General features: G+C 48.4%; 1 protein-coding gene and 5 non-coding genes across 6 annotated transcripts; 3 read left to right on the forward strand and 3 right to left on the reverse strand.

Moving 5' to 3' along the window:
- Positions 1-882: 882 nt before the first annotated feature.
- Positions 883-964, reverse strand: Trnas-aga. Its single transcript has one exon. It is a non-coding gene; the product is annotated as a tRNA-Ser (tRNA).
- Positions 965-1,942: 978 nt separating this feature from the next.
- Trnar-ucg lies at positions 1,943-2,015 on the forward strand. Its single transcript has one exon. It is a non-coding gene; the product is annotated as a tRNA-Arg (tRNA).
- A 307-nt stretch (positions 2,016-2,322) lies between these two features.
- On the forward strand, positions 2,323-2,404 carry Trnas-cga. The gene has a single exon. It is a non-coding gene; the product is annotated as a tRNA-Ser (tRNA).
- Positions 2,405-2,926: 522 nt separating this feature from the next.
- Positions 2,927-3,008, forward strand: Trnas-cga. The gene has a single exon. It is a non-coding gene; the product is annotated as a tRNA-Ser (tRNA).
- Positions 3,009-13,712: 10,704 nt separating this feature from the next.
- On the reverse strand, positions 13,713-13,794 carry Trnas-aga. Its single transcript has one exon. It is a non-coding gene; the product is annotated as a tRNA-Ser (tRNA).
- Positions 13,795-14,448: 654 nt separating this feature from the next.
- Positions 14,449-14,868, reverse strand: LOC117588707 (sperm flagellar protein 1-like). The gene has a single exon (XM_034280156.1). It carries the CDS (start codon positions 14,866-14,868, stop codon positions 14,449-14,451), a length of 420 nt encoding a protein of 139 aa, XP_034136047.1.
- Positions 14,869-20,104: the final 5,236 nt, after the last annotated feature.

Here is a 20,104-nt window from a genome sequence, read left to right on the forward strand (position 1 = left end):
TCTGTTTTGTCAGCCCCCACCCCAACTGCGGGTCTTCCGGGTCGCGTGCTCTCTCGCTCTCGCATTGGGCGTTTGTCATTATGTGGCTGCTTCCGGATTATATTTTCGGCAGGAATTTTCTGTTTATTTGCACGTCTTAGCAGCTGTCGCCGTTACACACGACCGCCCTGGTAGCCAGGAGACAGGACACGGGACACGGGACACAGGACCGCTCTGAGCCCTTGAGTCCCCCCTCGCTGGCGTATACCTTTAATTTCGTCAAGTGGCCTAATGCCGTTCCACTAAGTGCGGCTAATCAACTACCAACCAGAACACACAGCAAAACAACGAAATAAAACTAAAATATTGTAGACGTAGATTCAAATCTGAAACGGATGTCCCTGTGCCGCTGCCGCTGCCTCTGCCAATGCCACTGCAAGGATCTCTTACAGCAAGGGACACGGCGCTAAAGGCGCTCTCCAAAAATTAATTATTAAGGTCGAGATATATATTCTCCCAGATATGAAATAAACTGTTTCTGTCTCCGGGCCACTCGGAGGGATTTTCCCACCGCAACGTCCTCGTCCCTGTCCACATCCATGGCTATCAGTCTGTCTGTCTGCCCCCTTTACCACCCACACCTGACCGCGACTGGGCCCCGTTTGCGGGTGTCTTTGATTTGTGCCTTTGTGTTCAGTTTTGGCTGTTGGACGTAGTCGGGTTTGGCCGGCGTTTTGGCCATAGAGGAGACGCAAGTACGGGCTGGAATCTTGATTTGGCAGAAAATTTACATACCTATGAACACGTTTTTATGCCACTAGGCAGGCATCACGGCTCTTCGTCAATGGCAGAACTAGTTAAAGGTAACAAAAATTACAAAAAAAGAGGACAAAAGGAACGCTACGCAGTCGGTAGGATTCGAACCTACGCTCCCAGAGGGAATCTGATTTCTAGTCAGACGCCTTAACCGCTCGGCCACGACTGCTTGATACGTTTATGTCGATTTGTCATATCCATGAATGTAAATATATATGTATGTATGTATGTATGTATATGTATGGGTGTATATGTGTAGCTATGGAAAACCGATTTGTTTTATATATTTATGGACTGGAAAGATTTTAACTTTTAAACTCTAACAAGTCCTGGTTTAACAGACTCGTAGTTAATCAAGGTCCAGCTGGTCAGACTTGAATCAATATCAGATGGTCCGAAAATGATGATTGGATGATGTGGATGCATTATTAATTGAATTATATCACTCCATCTCCCTCTAGTCTTCTCGCTCTTTTTCATGCGTTCTGTATGTATTATATGTGCGTAGATATGTAGATGTGTATGTACACATGAATATAAATATCCGCCTTCAGCATGGATTAGTCTTAACCCAAGGAAAAACATACATACATACACACATACATACAAACATATGTATATGAGAGATCTACATTCTGAAATTACATCTACATTCATATCTAATACGAATTCTGCACTCACTGCGCGCGCTCCATTATAACTTACGATCCACTCGTCATCCAACGTCATCCACGTTCCACATGTGGTTAGTTCAACAATTTGTCTTCAGCTTGTAATCCAATGTTTTTGTTGGATTCCGGACTTGTCGATCGCTCTGACCGCACACGCACAACACACAAACACATCTGCATATGTACGCACTGATACAAATAACTCTGGCCACCTCCCTCTAATTCACAATTATACTTATTCTCCTCTCGCTCTTTTTCATGCAGCGACATACGCTGTGCGAGTGGGACGCATAGCTGGCGAACATTCCAGATGCATAGATATTACAGTTTAGCGTTTTAGCATTGTTCGAAGAGCCATCTGGGAGGAAGAGCCTGTGGTTTTCTAGAGCCTGACTTTGCTCCTGGTTTTTTTGGCATAATAAGCGCTGATTCGGTCCCATCCCTTAAGTGGCGGTCCCAGGCAAGGAATTTTAACTGACCGTGTGGCCTAACGGATAAGGCGTCGGACTTCGGATCCGAAGATTGCAGGTTCGAGTCCTGTCACGGTCGAATTTTTTTTCGATCTTTTTGTTTTCAATGAAATGGAGTTGTAAACAAAAATTATCTGTCTGTATTTTTTTTAGACTTACTTAAGGCTGCCAAAAAGTTGAAATATATATTTCATATACATATACACAGAAGAAAGGTGGGATAAGAAGAATACTCTCAATTCACACTCAACGGACAATTACTTTATTTTATATTCTATATTATTCCTTTAATTTGTGGTTTCCCTTCCTCTAGGGTGGATTTGCTTAGTTTTTTCTCCTTACCGTAGCTCTCGCAATATTAATGCCGAGGCATTAGCATTTGTATAGCAGTCGTGGCCGAGTGGTTAAGGCGTCTGACTCGAAATCAGATTCCCTCTGGGAGCGTAGGTTCGAATCCTACCGGCTGCGCTCCTCTAGGTTCCAAGATATTACAAGTATCTGGCAATTTTTTTCTTCATTTAATTATTTTCAATAATAATTAAATAACTTCAATGAGTTTCAATTATAATTTCTCTTACATAATTACATTTCCGATCAGTCAAAATATACTTGTCTCCCTTTAAGAAGAAATGTCTCTATTCTTCTTTATTCGGGGAACAACTGAACTCACTTTAAGTATTACATTTAAAAAGCAGAGGATCCTTCATGAATTTATGTGTAAATACATTTTTTTACATGTTTGTATGAAAATGTTGTTGCTTTTTTCTCACATTCATTATATTCCTGATGGTGACCACTAATTGTGGGTGTGCGGAATGTGTCTTATACTCTCATCCAGCCTACCGCTTTCAAACAGATAAATGCCTTGGAGTCGCTGCATTTACTACGTATTGTATGTACTTTCTGCTTCTTTTCTGATCCTTTCACCCTTTCCCCAACACATAGATTATCAATTATTTAGCAAGATATAATAGCTGCACATTTCCGTAAGCAGTCGTGGCCGAGTGGTTAAGGCGTCTGACTCGAAATCAGATTCCCTCTGGGAGCGTAGGTTCGAGTCCTACCGGCTGCGTTTCGTTATCCGATCCGGAACAACTTTTTTTTTTGTATTTCTTTAAATTTTACTCAAAATATTAAAAGCTGAAACTAAAAATTGAAAAAAAAAACCTTCTGGCGTTTTGAGTAATTTCCATATTTTCCAATTTAAATTTGAAGACAAATTTAAGTTCGGTTTTATACGAAAAAGAGAACTGGCGTTGGTGGAGATTTTTTTGGCTTATGCATAGGTTTTTTTTTTTGTTTTTTTTTCCCCAGTGGTTTCCCAATTAGGAGACAACAAGTTTATTCAGCCATCACATAGGGGGGGGGGTGGGGGGTGGGAAGCTACATATACACAATCACGTCCATACGCTCGCTCACATATGTATAGATGGCTTGGACCTTTACCAACATCATATCCTGTTTAATTACGATTTTCCTGTGGTCGCGTAGCGTTAAACCCAGTCGCAGTACCGCAGCCACCCCCCCCCCACTATCCAGCCACCCACACTCTCTATGGCTTTTTCCAATTCAATTATTATGGATAGAAATGGTTGAAGGCGGTGGGGGGTGGGGAGTGTGGCTGGCCGGGAGGGAACCAACTTGCTGTGATACGAAAAAAAAAGAGGGAACAAAAAAGAAGCGGAAAAAATAAAATGGGAAGTACATAAATGCCCACGACATTGGGTGAAGCATGTGAAGCATATTGGTTGGCTCTCACACACCCCACACACACTACCCACCACTATCCCCCCCCCCCCCCCCCCCCCCCCCCCCCCCCCCCCCCCCCCCCCCCCCCCCCCCCCCCCCCCCCCCCCCCCCCCCCCCCCCCCCCCCCCCACACGCTCTGCTCTCTGCGTGTGCCCAAGCACATCCGCGGCAAGGGGCATAAGCGGCGCAGTCGTTTGGCTGCCAGCGAGCGCTCTTTGGTGGAAATTTGTGCACAAATCTATGCACATTAAAAAGAACATCTAAATGGCAGCCTACAAATATTTATTCAATATTTCCTTAAATTTCCCACAGGGTATAGCCAGCTGCCATCATAATTGCTGATTTTTAAGAGTTCATTTTTTAGCTTCTGCTGCTGCTGCTGCTGTTGTCCCTGATTGAGACTTCACCTTTTTGCAATCTATGGCAAATTGATGAACACAACACACACACACACACACACACACATGCAGTGAGTGGGAGTGAGAGAGAGAGAGAGAGAGCGCATACAGTGCGGAGTAATTAACGTGCACACGCGGCGAGCACATAAGCAAAGCCCCCCAACCCCCCGCCACAGCACTTCCCGTTACTTCCCCTTCCTGACAGCCACCACCACCAGCTACACAGTGCGACGGGTGGCTGTGGCTGTGGCTGTGGCTATGGTGGGATGCGGACGCATGCAAATCGCAGCCAGGGCAGGGCGCAGCACATGGGCGTCAACGTTTTGGTCAGCGTGTCCTGCTGACGCGGCTGCCACGGCTGCCACGGCTACCCCCAGCTGCTGTTGCTGCGTTTTTTTGCAGCATTGCATTCGCCCTGCGATTGGTTGCGGCTTTTGCGCCGCATATCGATGAGCCCACCCCCAAGGGGGTGGCACAGGACAGCCGCAGTTCAGCAGTTCCGCAGTTCCGCAGCTTTCCCAAAGGACAACCGACATTCATCTAACGCTCAGGAAGAGGCACCAACTGCAGTCACACAAAATGGGGGCTGCACTTCACCCTTAATGTGCCGCAGCCACCCTCTCCACAACACATCGCTGATAGGCCCAATAAATGTGCACCAAAAACAGCAGCTAAAGAACGCACAACATTTGTTGGCCCCTTTAATTGGGGGCACTATTAAAGCTGCTCACCCACACACCCCACACCCCACACCCCACACCCCAGTGCGGTAGCCCAGACATCAGACATGCAAAACTCAAAATGGAAAAAGAGGAACATTTCGTGGCATAGGAATGCCATGCGATGTGGGTCCACATCTGGCCGGAATTTAATTTTGATAAAGGTACAAAATATTGACGATACATCAGAGACGAATCGAGGCTGTGGCAGCTGGCAGTCTGCCTGTCTGCGGCCCCCAAAAAAGTGGACAAAAAAAAGGAGAGTATGTGTGCGTGTGTGTGGAACTACTCAAGGGTCCAGCAGTAGCTAATCAAAACGAAGTGAAAATACCCTAACTGGTGGATCTGTCTCGAAGCTCCATGGTCCTTCTGTCGAGCAGCAAAAAAAAGAGCAAGCAAACGGCTGGCATATTTTTATGGAATATCTGCCCCACGCCCCCCAACTAGACACTGCCCCCCCCTCAGCTTGTCGCGGAACAAAGAGACTTTTTTACGTTAACAAAATTGTTCAGCAAAGTTTTTTCTTTTTGTGGGAGGTCGGGCGAGAGCCAAGGAGGAGCCGCAGCAGTGAAACGCAAATACGGGAAATACATAAAACGTGAGCTCCCGGGGAAGGGATAGGGACTTGGGCAGGGGCAGGGGCAGGGGCAGGGGCCAGGTACTTTTTGCCAAAAGCAAAGTCCGCAATGTCCGCATTCGCGCCACCTTCCCGATCGCCGGGGCCCTCCTATGTGAGTAATCGGGTGTCCATGTACATATACATATCCGTAAATGTCAGACGACATCACGCTTCAGTGGACACACTGACGACGACGATGGCCTGGCGACTGATGGAGGCGCCTCTCCTGACGTTGACCGGAGCCAGACACAGACTTGCCACCTGCCCGCAAAATATTGGCGCACAAACATGCAAAAGGAAGAGGGAACAGCCGCCAGTCCGGACTACAGTTTGAATTATTTGAAACAATATCCTTAAAAAAAAATGCGATACAATTTCAAACGATGATGACAAAAAATCAGAACAGGCTCTGGCTCAGGCTCAGACGGAGGCCGCAAGGAGATGGAAGCCAGGAGCCAGGAGCCAGACAGGTGTTTGTCAGGCTCTTTGTTGGGTGTGTGGGTTGCGGTGCTCGTCTGCGGCTCTTATCACAACAACAACAACAAGTAAGACGGCAGAAAAAAGTGGCCATCATATGAGGACTCGCTCTCTCTCTCTCTCTCTCTGTAATAACAAAAGCAATAACCAAACAAAAGCTTTCGGCCAAAGTCATTGACCGACGCTTAGGGGTAAGAGGGGTACTGAGGGAGCGGGAATTCAATAGAATTTTATGATGCACAGGGTACACGGATGTCCGGCCAGACACCTTTCCCGCCCAGCTCCATCGATGCGGAGGAGTCTTCAATGTGCAAGATCGATGCTTAAGCAGCTGTTAATCGCTCGTTTTGGGTTTATTTGTTGCATTTGAACCGCAGCTTCCCGGAAACATGCTGCCCAGCCGCAAACTCTTCTCAGGCTCTGCCCTGAGCTGCTCGTGCTCTTGGCCATGGCTAATGGCAATTCATTTGTCTTGGCCAGCAGCTGTGCTGTGCCTGCAAGTAGTGACAAACGAGAGACCTACAAGAAATGCTAGAGACATGCAAACTTTTCTGCTCCTTCCTCCACGAAGTGTGTCTTGGAGTGCCAAAAGTTTTGGAGTTTGGAGTTTGGAGTTTGGAGTGCGGCTAGCCCAGGCAACAATGGAAATGGCTCAATCAATTAGGCAGCTGTCATAATGCTGTGTAGCACTGAAGCCAAGCCAAACCGCAGCTCTGTTCTGCATGTTGCTGCAACATCAATAAGAGGCAGCAGCAGCGCAGCCAGAAGATGCGTGCCCCGTTCAGCTCCATCTCGTATCTTATGTGATGAAATTTATGCTTAATTAAAAGCGACACAAGGCGACACACGGCAACGCAACGCACAACGCGTTCAGCCAGATAAAGCTGGCTCCAAGCGGGTTACAAGCAGCGTCAGGGGCAGGGGGCAGGCTCCAGCACCACTCCAGAGGCGAGACTTTGAGAATCGTCTTGGAGCGACTCGCGCACAATTAATGCGATTTTGAAACGCACAGATCGGGCACAAGCACTGCGAGAAATTGGGCAACCAATTGGAACCTTTCATCTGTCTCATTGCAGCTGCAGCTGCAGCTCCACTTCACATCCATCGGTTTGCCTTTGGCTTCATCTGATAATTCGCTCAGTGCAGTGCAGATTGACTACGTTTCGGTGGCCTCTGACTCTGTGATTGTCTCTGTGATCCTGGGTTGGCTGACTGGTCCCACTAATTCAATTAAAGACGAGGCCAAGACAACGACGCACGCATGTTGAATGCCCCACGATGGATGAACGTCCGTCCAAACAAAAACAAAAACAAAAACAAAAAAAGGCACCAGGCTGAAGCCTGAAGCCTGAAGACTGAAGCCTGAAGACTGAAGTCACAACCAAATGAGAGGCGTCTGTGGGGTAGGGGTAGGGTTGGCTGAGAGAAAGGCCTCACGTTGGCGTTGCGATGAGGTCTCCCATTTTTGTGTGGTTTTTTTGTTTTGTTTTGGTGGCCGGGCCAGGGTCTGCACTCATTAGTCTCCCACAACGTGAATTAAGATAATCTGTGGCAGGAGCAGGCAGGCAGCAACGGCTTCAACTTGCACTTGGATGAGGACTGGAATGGCAGTTGGACCTGGTCTTGGACTTGGTTCTGGTCTGCACTTGGGAGTTGCAAGTCGGAATTGGGAGACTTGCCTCTCGGCCGCTGGGCGCTTGTTGTGCAAATGAATTGTTGCTGATTTCGTTTGAACGATTAGCGCCAAGTAGTGGGACCAGCCTCCGCCTCCGCCTCTGTCTCTGTCTCTGGCTGCTCTTGCTGCTGCTCCTCTCCTCTCCTCTCCTCTGCCGACTGTCTCCCAACTTCGATCTGTCTTTGCGAGAGATTCGTATTTGGTTGGAGAGCCGAATGCAAATGGAAATGGCCTCCAGCATGCTTAGCAATTAGACTAATTGCATGGCCCCAGCCCCACAGCCCCACGGCCCCCCTCCTCCCTTCCCACTGTGGGCAGTCCGCACGCCCCCGAACCCGCAGCGCCCACTTTTGTGCTCCAGTTACTGCCATTTGGTATTTCCGTTATTTTCCAGTTGATGTGTGCGTGGTGCAGGGGGGGGGGGGGGGGGGGGGACTGGCAGTGTTTCCACCTGAACCGAGCATTGCGCATACGCACTGTGCACCCGTGCACCCTGCAGCATGCGCCTATTGCAATATATGCCTGCAGATTGGTCAGTTCAAAGCTGACATCCGCTGGGCGACTCCTTGCACCTTACTCCAAACCCAAATCCCTTGCCACACACACACTCGCCTGATGGCTCTGTGCATGCGTCGTTGTCGCTCCTCTGAGCTACGGGGGCAGCTTTGGCCAGGCCACCCAGTGGTGCAACAGCAGCAGCAGCAGCAGCAGTAAGAGCCATGACAGTGGCAAGGGCACGGGGCAGCAGCGTCAGTAGCAACGCCTTCGCAACACCCACAATGGGAACCCCAAACCCTCCTCGCCGCTCCGCTCCGCTCCATTCCCACACTCTCGTTTCGGCTGTGCGAGTGCCAAAGGGTAACTATTCGAATGCGAAAGGGGTTACATGATTCCCTCGTGCTGTTTGTTGCTTGGCAATTAACAGTGGAGTCGCTTGAACATAACAGAAATGTGTGCAGAACTTGGGCTGCTTGGAATTGCCTTAACATTACATGAAAATTACAGAAATTTGTGCACAGTGCAGCGGCTCTGTTACGGCTCTCAATTAAATCCATCTCCAATGATAACAGCTAGTCGCGGCTCTTCGTTAACAGCCCATGGCCGCTTTTAGTTAACATCCTGTTATCTCCGCTTTTAGTTAACAGCCTGTTGTCTCCGCTTTTAGTTAACAGCCTGTTATCTCCGCTTTTGGTTAACAGCCCGTGGCCGCTGTTCTTTAACAGCCTGAGGCCGCTTTTAGATAACAGCCCGTGGCCGATGTTTGTTAACAGCCTGCTGTCACTGCCCGAGGCTGCTCCCGTTGCAGCTCACTGTAAGCGATCTGTATGGCAACAGCTCACTGTTAGCAGCGCTCTCTCTCTCTCTCTCTCTCTCGCTGACAGCACTCTCACGATCCACGCGCTTGTCGGAATATCTCCAATTCACATATGTGTAAGGGAAGTGTGTTTGCCGTTCGCTGTTGCCATTCGCAATAGTCTGTTGCCTCTGATTGCTGCCCCCTGCCACTCTGCCACCCTGCCCTCTAGCTTCATGCCATTTTTTTATGTTTTGTTTTTGTTTTTTGGTATGGGGCAGTCATCAACGTTGGCAGCAACAGCAACAGCAACAACAATCCTTCAGCTGCAGCATGCTGCATGCGTCCCAGTGTGTGGCTGTGTGTGTTGGTCCTTTTTGAGTGTAGTTTTCCTTTTGGATTTGCGCCCCTCTATGCGAATGGTAGCACTGACTGTTGCTGTTGTTGCTGTTGTTGTTGTTGTTGTTGTGCTGCCTGTCTGCCAGCGAGGATGCCCTTTTTCCCGTTTTCTACGCTGCCACGCTGCCACTCCTGCTCTTGCTGCTTCTGCTGTTATTTCTGCTGCCTTTTGGCCTGATGATTAATCGAATTAGTTTTTCTTTCTTTTTGCTCTCTGTGTGTGTGTGCCTCTCTGGCAGTGCTTCCTTCTTCGTTCTGTTCGCTTGTTTTTTGTGCTTTCACTTTGCAGCACACGCTCTTTTCATTTACATTTTCTTTTGCACTTTTCCGCATTCCTGCCGCCTGCCGCCTGCCGCCTACCGTTGCATACATTTCTGCGCAGACTTCTATCCGCAGCGTAGGTGTAGCTGTGTGTGTGTGGCAGGGCTGACCAACTGCGTCCGGTTGAACATTTTTTGGCAATGCTCTGTAGATGGTCGGCAAAGGGCGCCCAACACACAAAAATGGGAAAACGAGCGAAACAAAAATGAAATTTTCATCCTGACGAAATGAAAGCCTCGGCCTGTTGCCAACAGAGCTGTGTGTGGAGGGGGGGGGGGGGGGGGGGGGGGGGGGGGGGGGGGGGGGGGGGGGGGGGGGGGGGGGGGGGGGGGGGGGGGGGGGAGTGGGTACACTTGGGGCGGGGGATTGCCTTTTGGGGCAATAACTGCAAATTGCATGGGCGGCACTCAATTTCTCTCGGCCACCCTCTCCCTCCCTTCTGCTCATCCTCCTCTGTGTTGAATTTTTTTTTCGTTGCTGTTTTTGGTGTTTCATTTGATTTGCGTTCTCCTTGTTGTCTCTCTCTCTCTCTCTCTGTGTGTGTGTGTGTGAGTGTTGCACTTTGATGCTCTTATTGCGTTTTGCCACACACACACACCACACACACACACACACTCAGCCAGTTGCAGCCTCCTTGCCTGGAAGGTTTTCATTTTCATTCCATTTGCACATTTTTCGTTCTTTTCTTTTCTTTTCGTTTCGTTTCCTTTGAACATTTTTTTGTCGTTCTCTCTCTTTTGCTCTCTGGCCCGTTTCGTTGCCTGTCAATTTCAGCGAATGACTGTTGCATAAACGTAGTCTTTGTGTTGTCCTTGTTGCACGAGGAGCGGAGCAGCATCCACATGTGTGTTGTTGCCGCCCACTTTGCATCGATGTGCAGCCTCCGCCATCGCCATCGCCATCGCCATCGCCTGTCGTCCATCGATTGGCATTGGCATCAGCCAACCCACTGCAACCCCCAACCCGCCTGCAAATTATAATGAAACTAATTGCTTATGGAGAGTGCACACTCCTCCAGCTCCCCACCATTGGATGTGCCACTGAAATCTGAAAGGGCATTCGCTTCAAGAATTTAAAGCGCAAAAAACTTTCAAGGCTCCTGCCCAGAAGATAAGACAGGGCCAGGAAACATCCTGAGATGCTTCTGGATGGGTTGGGAGGGAGGTGGGATGTGGTCGCTTTGCTTGGGAAAGTGTGGAAACGTGCTAAGCACATTTCATGCAGCTAAGTAAGGATATTAATATGCGTCCTTGCTTGCCACACGCACCAAAGGACACAGGGGTGCAACTGGGGACAACCAGGGGGTTGAGGTGTGACCAGGCGGCCCAGGGGGGGATTTGGGGCATAACTGCAAAAGGGTCCTGTGCTGTCCTGTCCTGTGCTGCGTGTAGTTTCGTTTCGTTTCGTTTCGTCGTGTGGCAAGCAAATGAAATTGCAATGAAAATGAAAATGAAAATCTAACGACGGGGACGAGGACAACGACAAGGGGGGGCCGACGCACCGCAAACACAAGAAAAAGAAGCACAAAAGTGGGGTAAAAAATGAGACGATATCCTTGAAACATAAAACCGAGGCAGGCTCCAGGATGCCAGGAGTGGCTGGGGGGCTGTGCTAAACTCAAGGAATGCAGGCCGCTGACACCAACAACAGCAAGAACAAGAAAGCCCTCGCAAAAAGGACTTGGGGTAAGCAGCAGCAAAATCCTTGCAGCATCGTTCCAGCAAACTGCGTCGCCTCCATGGCACATCATTCATTTCGCCCCTCGTGCCAGGGGATTAAGGTTATTTCAAGGATGCCGCTGCTGTTGCCACAAATTTAAGCACCACCCTCCCCCCGGGGAGGGGAAGGCAAAGACCTACAAATGCAGCTGAAGAAAAATGCTCCTCTTGCGCGTAAACATCATCAAAATTCATCAATCTCTGCCAAAAACTTGTGAAAAACTTCCTCCCCCTGCCACCAACAAAATAATACAAAAAACAAAAAAAAATAAAGAAGAGTTACAGAAACGCGTGGCAGGAAGGATCAAATGGAGATGCATAGAACTAGCTGATACCCTGCCTAAGTGGCAGATTGAAAAAGGATAAAAATGCAATGAAATATTTGGACATATTTTTACTTACTAAAACTTTATACTCGCAATAGTCTTAAGCCTTTAACACCATTGCACTGGGATTTTTCAATTGTATTTTGGGGAGCATAAGCTTCAAGGAACTTACGCAAAGTGAAAATCACTTGGCAGGTCCTGTAAATAGGCATTTTGTAGAGCTTTACCTGAGACTGCATTATGGTTTAATAAACGAGGAGAAACTTACACTAAAAACTATCAATTTGCTGTGGGAGAATCGTTTTTTATATTTGCCTTATTGCTAGTGCGGCAAGTGGCTCCTACTTGAAGTTTTTAGCCAGTTTGAAATCTAAAATCTGATATATATTTGACAGAATATTTGAATATTAATTTACATCATTTATTTACGTATTTATAGTATTACTCAGTGTGGATCATTTGCTCTTTTTAGAACCCCAAAAACGTTTCCATCACATGCCTTTCCAGAGTTTAAATCATTAAATTGCTCAAAGCAATGTCCTGAATTGGAAGAATTGGAAAACAGGTAAAGCTCACTCATTAAATATCTTTGAATATAAGCAGATCCTTCGATGCTTGCTCTCCACCAAATGGAGCATAAACGGCGTATGCTCTGCTTGTACTCTACTCGTAATGTCATTCGGAATGGTTATAAGATGTGTGCCTGGGCGAGAGAGGGCTGCCCTGCCCCATGGATGGGGGCTGTAGATGGGCTGCGAGGGAGAGAGGAATACATTTTGGCATTTAAGCGCAACGACGCGTGCAGCACGCAGGACTACGACGACGACGACGACGACGACGACGACAAGAATCCTGCTGCAGCTGCCTCCTGCTCCGTTTCCCCCCCGTGTCCCTTATTGTATGTCCCTCTGTACGTCTCTGTCCGTGCTGATGAGCCTGATGAAGGACATGCCGACCCACGCGCCTTGGCATTTTTGCGTCCTGTATGCCACTGTTCCTCCTCCTGCCAGTGCTCCTCCTCGTTGCCGTTGCTCAGCGATAACCTCAATTTTTGGCACCCTGGCCAACAAACATCCTGCACCCTGGCAAACCCCTTCTGCTGGTCGATCCTGCTACACAGATTTTATGCCAGCCCCTTGCAGTTTTCTTTTCTTTTTCTTTAGTTTTTCCTCCCGTTTTGTCTTGCTGCTTTTTTTTGTGTGCTTATTTTGCTCTTTGGGTTTTTTTCTTGTTTGTTTTTTTTGCCTCTCTCTTTATTTTCGCTGGCTGATAAAACTCTTTTCATTTTGTTGTTTGTTGGCTCGTCCTGCTCGTCCTTTTTCCTTAACGCTTTTAACAGTAATGACGAAAAAGTGTCAGCGTCCTCGACTCGAAGGATAATAACAAGTATGGACAGGCATAGTCAGAGGCAGAGCCAGAGCCAGAGCCAGAGCAGCCGACGCCAATTTCCACCCATTTGCCAGAGCCTTTTCTTGGTGGGGTTTTGCTGCTGCTTCGTTGTCGTCTTTGTTCTTGCCCTGGGCCTCCCCTGCCCGGCCGCCAGCAACGACAACGAGTTGATGTTCTTAATTGATGAAGAAATTTGGGTTGTGATAAAAAATGGCAGACTACGGCAAAGAAGCAAACGAGAAAGAAAGTGTCGACCTTGCGACTATGGGAATACCTCTCCCTGCTCCTTCGATGTTATTCATAACAATATCTACAACTGCAGCAGCATACCCTACTCCATTCGAGGGTACTACTGCCTGGTACTTGCTACAAACAGAAATACAAGAAATGCCAAAACGAAATGAACAAGAAAGTGAGCATCGAGAAAATATGCACTAAAGATTGGCTCGGACTGGGGCTGTGCTTGTGCTTGGGTTGGGTATATGGGTCTGAGACTCCTGGCCTGGACTGAGGCAGCCAAATGGCTTCTGATACTCGTAGAGCTTCAGTAGTTAGACAAACGATAAGTGGCACAAAACATTTTATATGCACAAATGTACAAATATTTACGTACATATATGAGATATGATTGGAAAGCACAAACCCGGAACCTTGGAAAGATTTTAAAACCCAAAAAAGAATTTCACGTGAAACGCAGTCGGTAGGATTCGAACCTACGCTCCCAGAGGGAATCTGATTTCTAGTCAGACGCCTTAACCGCTCGGCCACGACTGCTACGTGGAGTGGACATGCTCCCCCCTAAAACCAAATCAGCGGCAAGGGTTATGCAAACGATCCGTCCATAAATAGTTTTGCAAATAGATAAATAATTGACAGAGAAAACAACAGAGAATACAGATTATCTGCACGTTGAAAGATAAGTTCGAGTGGTGGAACTTTTGGTTTTGCTTTCTATTTTGTAACTGTTATTCGCCACTCAGGTAGGTACTCACAGGGTTTGGTGCATCTGTGCATGCACGGACATGCACAGACAGACACGAAGTCCAGCCCAAAAACGTTTCTTGCTTCTCTGCCGCGTCCGCTGCCGCGTAGGCCGTGGCCCATACGTAGTTGTTGCTTTGTGCGTGGGCCGAGGCCACACGAAGCTTTTGAGCTGATCGCTGCGTGCGCCGATGGCCCGCTGCCCGAGATCTTTGCCTATGCACAGTGCATCAAAACAGTTATGGGGCCTCCCCCCATCAGCTACAACCCCGGCAGCATATATTATTTATTTATAAATAAATCGTTCGAGATAAGGCAGGGAAGAACAGCAAGTTGGATAAGATTGCAATAAATATTATTCAGATTAGTAAGCAGCAGAACGGCTTTGAGTACACAAACTTTTGCATTTGTAGATCCACTGTGCACTTTTCCGATCACTTGCTTGCTCTAACTGTACTCCCCCATAATGATTTTTTGGGGTATTGTATTATTTTTGTAGCTTTGGGCGCCACCTTCGAGTCGCGGCGTCAGATCGCTCAGCATCAGTTTGTGGAGCAGTGCCTCGAGCCGCCCAACCGCGCCAATGGCCAACTGGTGCTGCTCATTTGTGGTGAGGGCCATGTTCATTTTCGCCAGCACACGCTCATTGAAGATGCGCCAGTTGTTGGCTTTCAGCGGCACACTGCTGCTGGGTGTGTAGCCATGGAGATCCGCTCGTCCTGGATGAACCTCGTTGAATAGTCTTGCCACCGGCAGCACGTCACTGTACTCGTGGCGCATGCGATGACTCAACACCACGCCATAGGACTCCAGCCACAGTTCCAGTCTCAGAAGCTGCAAATAATTCAATTTCCGAAGTGTAGACATTGCGGTGGATAATATCCAAAATTTTGTTGGGGTTTTCCGAGTTTTAAAAGTCTAAAAAATGTGACATTTTGGCACGGAATAAAGGCGTACTTGGAGCTCAATCAATATCCTCTGAATGGTTGGGAAATACCTCCAAGAATTGATCCTTAAGTCTACACCAATCTGCATTGAAGTGTGTACAAAGTTCGTTTTGGCTTCGATTCTGTGTTGCTTATTGTTTTGTTGTTTTTGCCCTCTCAGTTTCAATTTCACACAAATTCTGCCTAATCTATGTAAATGCGATTAAACGCTTTCCGAATGCCAAAGGATGGGCACAGCAGACAGTCAACAGAGGGCCTGGAGGCAGTGGGCAGGGGGCAGGGGGCAGGGCAGTTGTTGCTGATGGGTAGGGAACCAGTCCTCATTTTCAGGTTTAATGGGCAAAGCGTTAATGAACACGAAGTGGAACGACGCTGACGATGACGACGAGCCAGCAAGGTGGCCCACCAAAGAGGTGGAGCTGGAGCTGGAGCTGGAGCTGGAGGTTGAGGCTGCTGGCCTCTGTGGCTGCTCGGGCACTGCAGCAGGACTCTTGCTCTTGCTCTTGCTCTTGCGTGGCAATGGTCAGATGGACAATGCGCATGCGCAACGCATGTGTCTTGTTTGATTTGAAGATTTCATGGAAATTTCTGGCAGCACCCAAGCTCCGGCAATACAGACACTGCGACCAAGCGCTGGGAAGAAGGCAGCTGAAGCTGTAGCTGAAGCTGTAGCTGCAGCTGTAGCTTGTGTGAAGCTGGAAAGTTGGAGGAGCTGCATTCAATTTATGAACTGGCACACAACTTAATTACACATTCGTCCAATTAAAGTGTGCAAAATGCAATTCATCATCATCGCTGACCAGAGCCAGAGCCAGAGCCAGAGCAGGCCCACAAACAGAGAAGAGAGCTGAGAGCTGCGATACACCGTTATGACTGTGGCTGTGGCTGTGGCTGTGGCTTTAAGCCAAGTTCTAACTGCAATTAAATTCATTGCAGGTGCAGCTGTCCCGTCCCTCCCCCCAAAAGCAAGCAACTTGTTCGTTTCACATGCAAGCGGCGCGTTAAATGCCCCTCTACAAAACACTTCGTATCGAGTACAGAGTACGAGTATATGCAAAAATGTACAACACACACACACACACACATCTGCATACACATTTCTTTCCGCACTCCAGCAGGTAGACAGGTCGGCTGGTAGGCACTCGGGAGGAAGCCACTCTTCGGGCGCGACTCTTGGCGACTCAATCAATCGACTCGGCGGCGGCTGCTGCTGGCACCGATTGCATGCTGACAGCACAGCAGAAGCAGAAGCCAGTGTCTGGCTGCTTCGCCTGCTGCTGCATGAAAGTGAAATTTCGGCTATTCCCAACCTCATCTTTTTGGCACACTCTCCACTTTCGTCTTGAGTATCAGCTTTGATCCGCTGTGTGTCTGTCTGCCTGCCGAAAACAATTATAAACCGATCAGAAATCTTGTTGCTGTGTATTGCTGTAGCCGCTATTAAACACCCCAGAAGTTGCATAATTAATTTCCACTTGCTTTGCATTCATTTGGGGTTCGGCTTGTGATGCAATCGCTTCGGGGAGAAATCCATTATAAAACCATTCATTCGCCGTTTATCAAGATCAGCCCCCTCCACATGGAACCACTTGAGGGAGAGCGCCCATACCCACCCCCCTAGAAGGCTCCCAACTAATTGCGAAAGCAAACAGCACAGACTCCCCGCCTCTGCACTCCACTACGTGTATGTAGCACTGTCATTAGTCCTGCCGTTTATGATTGAACAATCAAACACACCTCCCCAAGTACGCCCACGGCCTGTGGGCCATCCGCTGGCTAGAGTGGCAGTGCGGCAGGCCGTTAGACGCACTCTGCTGCTAATTACAGAGAGGCATAGAGGCGCTCCAGGTACTCGTAGGTGCGTCTGGCAGTCCATTCATTAACTTAATCACGGGTTGCACTGCCAAGCAGTGCGTCCGCCAAAGTGGAGACGCTTCCGCCTTTGCCATTTGCCATTGCCATTTGCCATTGGCGTTGCGCATGTGCGGCCGCTGCTTTAATTGGCTTCTTGGATGGGAATGCGTGGGCATAGAAGTACAAAAATTCACTTGAGAATAGAATAGCATTCATCGCTCCATGCACAGAGATAAATGGCAAATACTAATCCTGATGTAAAGTCAATCGTTTTACGCACCTCATCCTCATAATCATCACTATTATTAGCAGCAGCAGCAGCAGCGAATTGTCTTAACAAATGTGCAGACATGAGTGGCAAACACCCCACCAACCCGATACGAATACCAATCCCAGCAACATCTGCAATTGCAGCACTTCTCCTCCGTCCACACTCCTCTCCTGCACTCCACTCCGAGTCAAGTTAAACTCCAGTGAACTGAACTGAACTGAGCTGAATGCCTGTCTTAAGGTTTCCGCTTGGATTGAGTTATTAATTATGTTCCGTAGTATGCCACATCTTGCTGCAGCCTGCTGCTTGCCGGCATCCTCCTCAGAGCGCGCCCCTTTGCGTGGCACAGCCACCAGCCACCAGCAACCAGCCACCAGCAGCTAACAGCAGCGATAGGTGGTAGGTGGGTACGACGAGTACTTCACTCTGCGTTCTATTCATTACGTTTCTCCTTTCTTCTGCAGTCCGTGTCCATGTCCATGTCCGTGTCTGTATCCGTGTCCGTGTCCAAAGTTCGGTGCGAGCTCAAATGAATGTGGTAAGCAAAACATTAACTTGGCCGTCATTATTGTTGGCTCGAAGCGAATTACGTTCTTTAAGTGAGAAAAATTGCAATTTAATCGCGATTATGATGCGGCTGATGATGGGCTGGCTGGCTGGCTGGCATGGCAATGGCAATGGCATGGGGATGGGTGCTGCTGGATGGTTGTTGGTTGCATGCCTCAATCTTTGAGATTGGATAACCACCGACAAGGTGGGGCGAGGAAAGCAAAGCAAAGACTCTAGAGCCAGACGATGATCTAACAAATCAGCTAACAAATGGGAGACACAGACAGAGGACACATTGTAAGTTGTCAAAAATGGTATCGGATGGGTTTGGGATTACATGGGAGCCCAGCAGCTATCCTTGAGCTTCCTCCTCCCTTCTTTATATATCCCCCAAGTAGTGGCCATTATTCACGGTCAATTTATATACATTTAATAAGCCATTTTCCAGCAACAAGCCATCCTTGGCATTAGGACTCATCCGCCCCATCCAGCAATTCCCTGCCTGGCCGAGGAGAACCCCCATGTCAGTGCGTTTAATTTAACTTTTTCTATTAAATTGCACCCTGGATTGCACCCCAATGCATTTGTTACGGCGGCCAAGTCAGTGTATCCTTGAAGGACGCTGACATTCTTGCAGCTTCTCCCTCTCGCTCTCCTTCAGTCATTTTCTCTATCTGTGTTTCTCCCCTTTTTGTATTTCCAGCGAACGCCATTTAAGCGCTGCGTCATTGTGTGACATTTCGCGCGGGGTGCCACATGGGGCAGGGGCAGAGAGTGATGGGAGCTGAAGTTGTTTAAGTTTGCCTTACTTAACGTAACCTCCAGTCAGCGCACCCCCACACACACACACACACACACACACATTGAGAAAACTTTTAACCCATTTTGCACAAACAAACAAACAGAGAGACAGACAAGCAAACGCCAAAACGACACTGGGGCTAAAAAATTGGGTCAACATGGCTGCTACGCTGGCCAAAATGGTGATGAAGATGGTGCCAAGGGTGGGGGGAGTGTGGTTGGGTCTATGTCTTGAAGTTTTATTTATTCTATTTGAATCCATTCCAACTGCTTGACCTTTGAGTGAAGTTGCCCTAAGTGCAGCAGGAGGGGAGTGGAGTGGCCAAAAGCGAGCAAAAGAGTTTTCAGTTTTTAGTTTTTTGTCTAGTGGTGCGAGGTGCGGTGTCCTGGCTGTTGGTGCGTCAAACATGATAGAACTGCTTGATACATTTATGGCTACTGCTTGCTGCTACACACTCAAAGAGAGAGAGAGAGATGCAAGCAGGGCAGCAAGCAGTATCCCTGACATAATTGTAGGTACAATGAAATGCGCAACTGAGGTGCATGCCTCCTGCCCCTCACCTGACACTCCTTGGGCTACCACCACCCAAAAGCCAAATACAAAGATGTTGGCCGAAACGCTGGCCAGATAGCTGAAAATTGCTTGGCCCAAGGGCGTTAACTTGGCAGCTTCCTTCCCATGTCATTTGCACACTGACAAGTTATTAATTAAAGTAAGTTGGCCACAGCCACAGCCACAGCCCCAGCGTCCCTGGGACTTCGTATCGGCAGAAAATCAATCGGTTTTGGGACTCCTATTCTGGTTCTTCAGCAGCCTTCGGGGCACAATGGCAATGCGGATCGCATGCCAGTTGATCCCAAGTGCTGCGCAATATATATTTTATTCTCGTGCTGGACCCAGTGACAATGAACCGGAACAACCGGAACCGGGAAGAAGAGAAGGGCACAGCACAGCGCACAACTGAACTGATTTGAACCGAACTCTGTAGTGACCGACCGACCGACCGACCGACCGACCGACCGCCCGCATGTCGCAAATAAAATAAAATAAAATAAAATAAAATAAAATCTCACTCACCTGTCCCATGTATCCTGGCTAGCTCAGCCTCCAACGCTCAGCCACTTGAAGCGTGTGTGTGGGTGGTCCTTATGTTTTCGTCCTTATCCCAGGCATGTCCTGGCCAGAGTTCAAATACGACAACGATGCGGTCTGAGGGCGCTCGCAAAACAAACGAAACTTAATTAACAAAAGGAAAAAACCCGTACGGGTAATGGTCGGAGGAAGGTGCAGTCAGTACCCGAGCACAAGGACCAGTATCCCGGTGGTATCCCAGTACTCCACATGGTAACCACCCGTTACTCCGTTACTCCTTTACCGGTACGGTTCGGTTCAGTTCGGTTCAGTTACAGATTCGGATTTCGGTTTTTTTTATACTTTTTTGGGTTTTGGTTTGTCGTCCATGTCTCTCTCTGTGTGTGTTTTCGGTCTATGACTGGCTGGCACTGTCCTTTCTCTCCCCATCTCCCTCTCTCGCTGTCTCGCTGTCTCTCTGTCTGGTTATCGGGTTATCCTCTGCCCAAGTAGAACTATATCAATGCGTATCTATTGGTTATGTACTTGAGTGTGGTCAGGGGGTGGCGGTCGGGCGGGTTGGCCAGCTACACATGCAAAACATTTTGC

The sequence above is a fragment of the Drosophila guanche genome, unplaced genomic scaffold (genome assembly GCF_900245975.1).
Source record: "Drosophila guanche unplaced genomic scaffold, DGUA_6, whole genome shotgun sequence".
In the NCBI taxonomy this organism is placed as follows: Eukaryota; Metazoa; Arthropoda; class Insecta; order Diptera; family Drosophilidae; genus Drosophila; species Drosophila guanche.

What these genes read in the sequence shown, in the direction of transcription:
- LOC117588707 (XM_034280156.1), bottom strand. Translation starts at nt 14,868, where the DNA reads ATGTCTACACTTCGGAAATTGAATTATTTGCAGCTTCTGAGACTGGAA.